The 10,000-nt window shown below is 41.1% G+C and overlaps 2 protein-coding genes across 2 annotated transcripts in view; both read right to left on the bottom strand.

The window, feature by feature from the left end:
* The window catches only part of LOC138018417 (ubiquitin carboxyl-terminal hydrolase 15-like), a 121,733-nt gene extending 120,000 nt beyond the window's left edge, over positions 1-1,733 (bottom strand). Inside the window, exon 1 of the mRNA XM_068865035.1 lies at positions 1,512-1,733. Within this exon, the coding sequence (XP_068721136.1) occupies positions 1,512-1,642 (131 nt within the window). The 5' untranslated portion in view covers positions 1,643-1,733. The remainder of the gene's footprint in view (positions 1-1,511) is intronic.
* Positions 1,734-3,750: 2,017 nt separating this feature from the next.
* On the bottom strand, positions 3,751-4,335 carry LOC138021125 (craniofacial development protein 2-like). Its single transcript, XM_068867991.1, has one exon. It carries the CDS (start codon positions 4,333-4,335, stop codon positions 3,751-3,753), a length of 585 nt encoding a protein of 194 aa, XP_068724092.1.
* Positions 4,336-10,000: the final 5,665 nt, after the last annotated feature.

The following is a 10,000-nucleotide window of genomic DNA, read 5'->3' as shown; positions in this document are numbered from 1 at the left end:
AGACAATGGTCAATCGACCACAACAAAGTGTTGATGCAAAACTTATTCAGAAACCTTGTGGTGAAAAAAAAAATCGTTAACTACACTGTAGCAAACAAATGCAAACAATACACACAGCCATAATAAATCTTATAGATGGAGAAGACCTATAAGATGTATTAGCTTTCATGAACTGAAATCCTTCATTACATAAAACAAGTAATTATTGTGCTCATGAAGGAGTAGGATATCATTTGTCTACCAAAACTTTCTCCATTATCATCATATCTTTATTAAATTTTACCCTCGGATTTTGGAGTAGCCTGATGTAGCTAGTAACTCAGAGCAAATACCCTCCCAACCATGATACACCACAGAGAATATTATACCACAACACCAGGAACTCTATGCCCTACTCTTTGGAAATAGTGTGTGGGTTCTTTTACGTCCCACGTACGGTGTTACGAACACTGAAGGGTTGTGAAACGGGGCCTATGGTTTATCGTCCTTATCCGACAAGACTAGAGTCTAACCATTTGCAGATGACATTCCAAAAGCAGCACTTTCTCCTCAGGTTAGGCTTTTGTACATTATGCTGGCATTTTTTCAAGCATTTTAGTGAGGCAAACGAATTAAGCCTTATTCGAGCATTTTAGTGGCATCATTTGCCTAAAAACATTTTTTCACAGAAAATGAAGTAAAAATATTTTTTTTACAACAAAATTGACAAAAACAATCCTCAGAAGATTACACTGAAAAATCACTTATGTTGCAATACATGTACAACAACAAAGAATAACTTTCTGCCATTTAAATATCAAACACCATACATTGTTAACTTATTATACTACAATTTTATTGTACATAATTATACGTTTTTGCAAAGCTGAGCCTTTATTTGTGTTGAAATGTTGAAATTAAAAAAAAAATTCAAATTTCAAAAAACAGCCCTATCAGCCTACGTATGATGAGCGTTGGGAATTGCCTCCAAGACTGAACCACCAACACACTCACTCGGTATCCTGATTTCTTCTACTTTATTGATCACCGAAAAAAGATCTCTCTCCCCTCAAGATTACTAAGTCTCATTGAAGACTATTTATCCTCGTGTTCTAATGTCTCTTTTATCACTGTCAATCATTGGTTTGGGTTTAAACTAAAAGGTTCCAAAGTTCAAGGCTGTCAGATTCCAAAGCGTTGTCTGTCACGCGACTGCACTTAAAACATTTTCTCAAATCACATTGTTTATAATCAAAACAAAGCTTAAAATTGCGTTAACTACAACACAAGCAACAAATAATAACAATACTCCGCACAATTTTTGACATAAGCATTTTAGTGATTGTTTCGGGGGAGACCAAGCATTTTAGTGGGTAAAAAGGAGCATTGCAGTATCATGTTAGTAGCGAAGTAACAGCATAAGCCTACCTCAGGTACCGGTATAATAAAGATCCGGAGAGTTGGTCCGGCTGGAGTCGAATTTACGACCTCCCACATGGCATCCCGGTGCTTAAACAACTGAGCCAACTTACCATGCATCACCTTTACGCAAAGGTTTCTGTATTCCTTCGGTTAATTCCTTCTTCTGAATTTCAAGGTTGTCCAGTAATTGCTCGTTTGGAGCACTTTTATCGCTGTTTTTACCGGCACTGGCAACGGACATTTTCGGACCTCTCAAGCCCAAAAGACCAAAAACCAGGGGATTTATCGACAGCGTCAATTTTTTAACCGAAACGACTCTGGTTTATGCGCAGGTGGAAGATGAAAACAATATGCAAATTTTGGGAATTTTGGGTAAAACCAAGAAAGGAGTGGGGAGAGGGAGTTAGTTAGTCAGTTAAGCCCTTGGCTCCAAGTTGGAGCATGGGCCATCAACAAAAAGCCTCCAGAGACGTCTCTTTTCTGCCAGCTGTTGCAGTTCCTTCCAGTTCTTCCCGAGGACCTTCATCTCTTTTTCCGTATCCCTCCTCCAGCTATTCTTGGGGCGGCCCCTCTTTCGTTTTCCCTGTGGGTTCCAATGCAATGCTTGCCTCGTAATGCGGTTTGAAGGTCTTCTCAGCGTGTGACCTACCCGCGCCCATTTTCTCTTCCTCACTTGCTTGACCATTGGAATTTGACCTGTCCGCTCCCATAGCTCTTCGTTTGTGATCTTGTCTGCCCACCGTATCTTCAGGATTCGACGCAAACAATGATTGACATACAGCAGCACAGATTTTACAATAGAGTTGAATATTTTCAGCTTAGTTGATGTAGATATGCTGCCAGAGCTCCAGATCTGCTTAAGAGAGTGGAAGGCTCCTCTTGCCTTATTAATCCTATTTGCAACATCCGCGTCAGTTCCTCCACTTGTGTCTACTACGCTCCCAAGGTATGTGAAGGAGTCCACCTCTTCAATATCGGCATCATTCACTCTGATCTTCCTGTTTGAGCCTGAATTGATCTTCAAGACTTTGGTCTTTGCGGTGTTGATAACAAGGCCAGCTCTTCTTGACCTTTCTTCCAGAATGGTGGTTTTGTTCTGCATTTGGGCCCCTGAGTGAGATAGTAAAGCAATATCATCCGCATAATCGAGGTCATCAAGCTGCTGGGTGAGAGTCCATTGTATTCCGTTCCTATGGCCCGTCGTCGACGACTTCATTATCCAATCAATTGCCAGGAGGAATAAGAACGGTGAGAGAAGGCAGCCTTGCCTTACTCCAGTTTTAACTTCGAAGCTCTCCGACAACTGTCCTTCATGAATAACTTTACATGTGGTGCCTTCATAAGAGTTTTTTATGATGTTAATAAACTTCTGCGGAATTCCATAATGAGCTAGTAATTTCCAAAGAAAGGGGCGATCCAGGCTATCAAAGGCATTTTGGTAATCCATGAAATTGATGTACAAGGACGAGTTCCATTCAATGGATTGCTCTACGATGATACGTAGTGTAGCAATCTGGTCTGCGCATGATCTAGTTTGATGGTCCCTCAAACTTCCATCCACTGCAGATCTTAACCGCTCCAACATAATTCGGTTGAAGACTTTACTTGCTATACATAACAAGGTAATACCTCGATAATTATCACACTCCCTGAGGTTCCCCTTCTTAGGAAGCTTAACTATAAGACCCTCTTTCCACTCAGTGGGTGATTTCTCGTCCTCCCAGATGCTCTTGAATAGTTCATAAAAGACCTCTGTGGTGGTGTTGATGTCTGCTTTGAATACTTCCGCAGGAATGTTGTCGGTACCTGCTGCCTTTCCGTCCTTCATCTTCCTAATAGCACTACTAATCTCTCTTGAAGGTATGGCGCAGTTAACTAGGAGTAGATGATCAGCTTCTGGAATATCGGTTCCTCCAACTGGGGGTGGCCTGTTCAGGACCTCTCCAACATGTTCGACCCATCTATGCAACTGTTCCTCAGTGGTGGTCAGAATATTTCCTTGTTTGTCCTTGATGGTATGGTTAACATGACCAAATTTCCCAGCTAGCTTTCTGGTGGTGAAATACAGGTCTTTCGTGTTCCCTTTTGCTGCGGCATCCTCTGCCTCCTTTGCTAGGTTCTCTATATAACATCTCTTGTCCTTTCGCGCACTCTTTCTAGCTTCCTTATGCGCAACATCGTAATCCTTTTGCGCCTGTGCCTTTTCTGCCCGCGTCCGACTGTTGTTAACCCGCTCTTTCTTGCACTTCCTTTCTCTCACTTTCTTTAGGGTATCCATTGAGATCCATTCCTTGTTTCTGGACTGCTGCCTTCCTAAAGTGTCATCACATGTATTAATTCATGAGCTCTTTAGATGTTCCAATGCGTGTCAATTGTGCCGTCTTCATCTTCTATATCTTCCAGTGCTTGGAACCGGTTCCTAAGGTTGATTTGGAAAGCTTCTACAACAGAAGGATCCCTCAAGTGTGTCACGTTATATTTGGCTCTAGTTTGCTGTTGAGCCTGACACCACTTTAGCTTTAGTTTTAGGGTGGCTACTAGTAGATGACGGTCGCTACGGGCGTCTGCTCCCCGCATAGCCCTGACATCATGTAAAGATCTTCTAAACTGTCGGGCAATGCAAAAATGATCTATCTGGTTCTCGGTGATGTTATCCGGGGAGCGCCACGTGGCTTTGTGGATCCTTTTGTGAGGAAAGATACTCCCACCAATCACCAGGTCATTGTTAGCGCAAAGGTCTGCGAATAGCTCGCCATTTTCGTTCATCTCTCCTAGTCCGTGTTTTCCCATTACAAGCTCATACTCTCGGTTGTCTCCTCCTATCTTGGCGTTGAGATCTCCCATGGAGAATGGTAACTTCCTTTCCTCTCTGCCTTGCAATGAGACTCTGCAATGCGTTGTAAAACTCCTCCTTGGTTGCTTCTTCCGCTTCATTTGTTGGTGCGTAGCATTGAATAATTCTAACATTAATTTTACCATGCGATGTCTTGAAAAGGGCAGTAATAAGTCGAGAGTTGATCGGCTCCCAGTTAATAAGCGTCCTGACGGCATGCTTGGAGATCATGAGTGCTACTCCTTCCGTGTGGGGGCGCTTGGGTCTTCATGGCCTGAGTAGAGCACCGTCTCTCCTGAGCTGAGTTTGCACTTACCAGATTGTATCCAACGGACTTCGCTGAGGCCGAGGATCTCCAGGTTGTAATTCCTCATTTCCTCTGCAATGGACGATGCTTTTCCGGCTTGGTACATGGACCTGACATTCCACGTACCGATTCTGATGGTGTGTCTTGTTGAAAGAAGGCTAATCAGCCGCCGAGGGTCCTTCTGGCTTTGCCTCTGCCGCGTCATTCTCCCGGAAGGGCCTTCTCCTGCCAAGACGTCAGTAAATGTGTTTCTATCTGTTGATGTTTCAGTAATCATTGGGTATCCACCTGACAGGTGATTGGCCTACCAAGTTTCACCAGAGCCCTGTTAGCCGGCTTTACCCGTTTCCGCCTTCCACGACGAGGACGTAGGGTTGGACTTATAGGAGACAGTGGAAACAGTGGGGAGAGGGAAGATGCTTATAATTCCGTTACGACTGCGGGTCCGTACGGTGGCTTGTTAAAGCCTGGTTCTCACATGCCGCCGCCTGCGATATGGCCGCAGGCACTGCCTGGGATACTGTTCCGATATGAGAACAGAAGTCGTCGGATATATTGGCCATCTCAGTCTTTACCGCCAGTCGGCGGTAAAGCTCTGCGATGGTTGACTGCGATGGCTCCAGTTGCCGGCGGCTCATGTTCTCATTCGTCTGAGAAGTATCCCAGGTAGTACCGGCTGCTACCTCGCAGATACCTCGGCGGCAAATGAGAACCAGCCTTTAGGGCCATCAAAAGTACCTCTTTTTTTTTTAATTCGACAGTTAAGAACTGTTCAACGAAAGAACAGTTATTAACTGGCCATCAACACTTACAACTGTTGAAGGGGATATAGGTCTAACTGTTCGATCGACAATTGTAACTGGATACCAGGCGCAGCGCAGCAAACACGTGTACGTCAGTCTGCTTTCAAGATTCAAGCTGGGGGACACGAACGAGGTATTACTGATTAGTGTTTAATTAAGGAGGCTCGAAATAGTTTCTCTGTTTTTCAAGCAAATAAACATATTCTGTCCCTAGATACAGTTAGGGTAATCATATCATGACGAAATTTGGCCAGGGTATTAAGTACGTATCGTAGATTTCTCACATTATATTTTCCTCCAAAATAACGTTACCATGGCAACGATATTAGGCATTTCTTTGAGCCTTAAAATCAACTTATGTGACCATTTTTGAAGAAACGGGACGGTGAAATTTTCCCATTCAGCGTTACCAGATAATGTTAGAAATGCTCTCTAAAATATTTAAAATTCAACAAAATCTGTAGGTCAGTTTTTCAGAAAAATACGTTTTTTGAAATGTGGCTCTAATTTTTTTTTTTTTCACCTTCAGAATTTTTTTAAATTTGATAGACAAACAGTTTAAATTAATCTAAGCTAACATGCAAAAAATGAAAAAATTCACTGTTCGGAAGCAGAGATATACACGAGTAAAGTTGCAAAATCAGGAAAAATTAGGGGGTTACAAGATCAGCATTTACGCATGCGTCACCCGCTCATTCGAGTCCGCGCACGCGAGTGGAGCTACAGGCCAACACAAACGGATTTAAGTGACTATTAAAACGTTTGTGTGGAATTTTCATAAATTTCGTGAATAGGAGAAAAAATATCACCCGTAATTCATCTTGCATCAAAATGTTGAATTCCATCATTTAATTTTTTTTCAGTTAGTAGAGGAGTCACTTGCAACATTACTGTAGCGTATCGATTTTAATTGATCAGAGTACTGTACTCTTACTTTACAAACCCTTGAAAGTCTTAGTAAACGTATTACTCAGTAAATGTACTTCAGCAAAATCTATCATACTACTGTGAAACTACTACTACATGATGTGAAATTACAGCTCTTCAGTAGAAGTAGAAATTACAGTATTGTACCATTATGAATATAACCTTGTTGAAACTACAGTGCACGTACAGCAATGAACTGAGTTACTTCTCTGAGTTTAGTACTTAAATGACGACACTACAACCACTACATTGACCTACAGTGACTACTCCAATGAACACACTACACCACTTTATTATATGACTAGCTCCGTGAGCGGGCAAGATGAACCAAATTGTGCACTGTGATTCGCTACCCGGGCGGACGAGATGGAGCTATCTTTATTGACCAAGCTTGTTCAATCAAGATGGCTGGATATTGGCCTCGTTCTTTTTTTGCTTGTTTATGGACCTCGACTTCGTCTCAGTCCATAAACACGCCAAAAAAGAACTTAATTGGCCAATATCCAGCTATCTTGACCTCACACTTGGTCAATAATCCATAAATATTGACCTCTGCAGCCTAGTTGTTGATCTGAACCCAACTTACATATAAATTATTTTTTACTAGCTTGTAAGTATTAACAGCTTTTCAAAGAATTTTGTTGCATTTTCTATTTACAGTTTGTAAACGTTGTTGTCATCTTAATCATGATAATCCCAGGAGAGTAAGATGTATTTCCAAAAAATACAGAGACACTCATGTGCTGTGATCATCAGTGCTCGAATGACGTCCATTTCGGTCCAGTGATGATTGTAGGTGCAAGAGATTATGAAATTCCTTCAAATGGAAATTAAACTCCTCTTAATTGCTTTTGCTTCATTTAAGTTACATAAAATCATATACCAGATACTCATAATGCCATTGGCATCATTACATTAGTTATATCCTTGTGATACTAGTCTTGTGGCTGGTTTACTTTCATTTTAGTTTTAAATTTCTGAAAAGTAAATAATAAAACAAAATAAATGGTTAATTATTTTAAGCCCATTTAAATGCTATAAAAGTACATGCAACTGACCTTCCAATAATGTTCGAGCATACAACTGTCATAATGTAATTCAAAGAGACAAGTCTCAATCATTTAATATGTAACAGCAACCTTTTTTGTTTCCTTGCTATTTTTACATGCAATGTGAAGTGTTCTATAGTTTTGTGGTTTAAAGATAATTATGATGTTTGTGTAATATATTTTGGGGCTTAAAGAGAGGTGTGGGTCCAATAGCTGACTTTGCGGCTTCTGCGTTTTCATCTTTGGGGTGTAACACCTACAAAACCTGAGTTGGCATTTAGTCTTAATCTGATGGAGCTCCTTCACACTTTGAGTCAAGTGACATTGAAGGACTTTTGTGATGCTCACCAGACTATGGCAGATGATTTTATTGCTTTTCCTGTAAGGTCCAATTAACAGCTTTATTAATAGTTTTGAACGGTATCTTATCCTGTCTTTTGCAGTAACTTATTTCTAAGGAGCATTATAGCAGTTGGCACTACCTTTTGTTAATGATTTTACTGCATGCCCTCATTTTGTGGGGATTGATAGCAGTATCACCGACCATCACCATTAGCCCAGTGGCAGTCTGGGCGTGGCTACTGCTTTTGTTGTGTACAAATGAACTCTCCAAGACCTGCTTCGTTTGATAAGCAATACCAAGTTTGTGAGGTCTTAAAATTTTGATTAGGTAGTACTAATTAAATTCGCTTGCTTTTTCGAACATTTGTTTGCATTTACTGAGGGCAACATCTAATACAACACCTGTCCTTGTCAATGGGGAGATTTAGTGTCTTGTTTACAGCAAATGTCAGGCTAAAATTTGCGTTTTGCCAAAAGTCAAAGAAAGTTGTTTGATTTTAGCTCAATTCTTGCTTTTTGTCTACACAGTTATATGAAGTACAACTTCCCAGAAGAGAGAGACAAGTTAGAATATGAGAAATTTCCTGTGAAAAGTGGCAGCCTGCCGTTTGCTGTTTCACAACAGCTTTCACTTTGAATCCAAAACATATGTTAAGAAGTTTATCAGAATACTACCATAAAAACTATCATGCATATAAATATAAATGCATGAACTCGCTTGCTCCACTATACCTTTGACTACCGTGCAACTAAATTGTGGAATAACTCATGCAGCAGCCTAAAGCAAGTACCCATCCTCAAGGGGTTCAAGGCATCCTTATTGGAAATGCTGAAAAATGGATAATTTTTTGTAACTTTTATTTATAAATCACTATAATTTAGAATCTAGACATCATATGATAGTTTTTATGCCATTTTGAACTTGCAAATGATTATTGAAAAGCCCTAAGGGCAATATTGCTTCATTAAAGTATGTATGTATCATAAGTTGAGCTGCTATGATATGTTTGTTTCATGATGTGATTTGAAGTATTTTATTGCATTCCGTTATCTTCAGCCAAAGGCAGGCTAGGTAACAGAAGAATGCAATGTTCCCTACCAAGTGAATTCGCCTATCCATAGAGAAGGCCCTCCCAGGAGGGAAAGGGAGCTCGGGTCCTTGATCCTTTAAATATTTGTTTGTGTTCCCTTGTTCCCCAAATTATTTTCAAACTTGTTCCCAGCTTTTTGATCCCTAAAATTGTTTTTGTTCCTTTGTTCCCTTGTTCCCTAGAATGTTTTGACATTGTTCCCCTGTTCCCCAGTTCAAATTAGCCATGCTCCCGTGTTCCCCCAAAACCCCTGGGAGGCCCTCATAGAACCCCAATATAAAAAGTAAATGAGGCCAAAAGGAATTTTAAAAAAGTGAAGGAAGCAGACAAACAGATAAATTTGGTTTTATCAAACATGTTGATAGAGGTCGAATTACCACCGTGAACGATTTGGAAAGCTGACGTTTCGAGCATTAGCCCTTTGTCAGAGTAAAATCAAATCATTTTGCTCTGACAAATGGCTAACACTCAAAACGTCAGCTTTCCAAATCGTTCACGGTGGTAATTCGACCTCCATCAACACGTTTGATAAGACAAAATTTTCCTGTTTCACTCTCCTACCGAGGCAGCACCACAGTTTCTTTAGAAACTAGAAATTTGTTTACTGAGACAAACAGGTAACTTGTTTTCTCTTATATCTAATGCTGTGCTATTAGGAACGGAATACGTTCCCCCTATCCTGGGGCAAACCAGCATGTGGGCACGGCTTGGGTGATTCATGACCACCTTTTGGTCAATCCAGGTCCAAAAGATTGGGTCATGCCTTCACAGCCTACCTGACTGACCCGTTGTGGCGAGTTGACCATGTAAAAGCACTAGCCTCCAGTCAACCTGTGACTGAGAGGTCCCTACATGACTTGAGACCCAACTTGGGACAGACCTCTGACATGGATAGGTTCTGACGATCCACCTTCAAAGAGTGTAGGTTCAAGAGGCCTGTTCATTCATGACTCACGAACCGACTTCCTCTATATACCAATAAAGCCTTTCAGGCGTGCCCTTGCTGACTTCCAAAAAATTAACTCCAAAATCTTATACGTAAGCCCATCTCAAACAGAGCACGTAAGTGTGGTTTTAGATGGCTCATCAACATCACACGGTCAGGGCAAAAAGTATTTATGCTACGGTTAGCCACTTTCCAATTTTGGCTATTATGGTATCCCAGGCCTTCGGGAATGTGCAACGGGATTGAAACTTGCATTGCTCTATAGGAAGCGTCGAAGGGTTGGTGTCTGAGGGGACACTTT

The sequence above is a fragment of the Montipora capricornis genome, chromosome 10 (assembly GCF_036669925.1).
Source record: "Montipora capricornis isolate CH-2021 chromosome 10, ASM3666992v2, whole genome shotgun sequence".
NCBI lineage: Eukaryota > Metazoa > Cnidaria > Anthozoa > Scleractinia > Acroporidae > Montipora > Montipora capricornis.
Note: the sequence above shows the minus strand (reverse complement) of the source record. Positions and strands in the feature narration are given on the sequence as shown.

Coding starts and splice junctions, on each gene's coding strand:
- LOC138021125 (XM_068867991.1), bottom strand. CDS start 4,335: ATGAAGCGGAAGAAGCAACCAAGGAGGAGTTTTACAACGCATTGCAGA.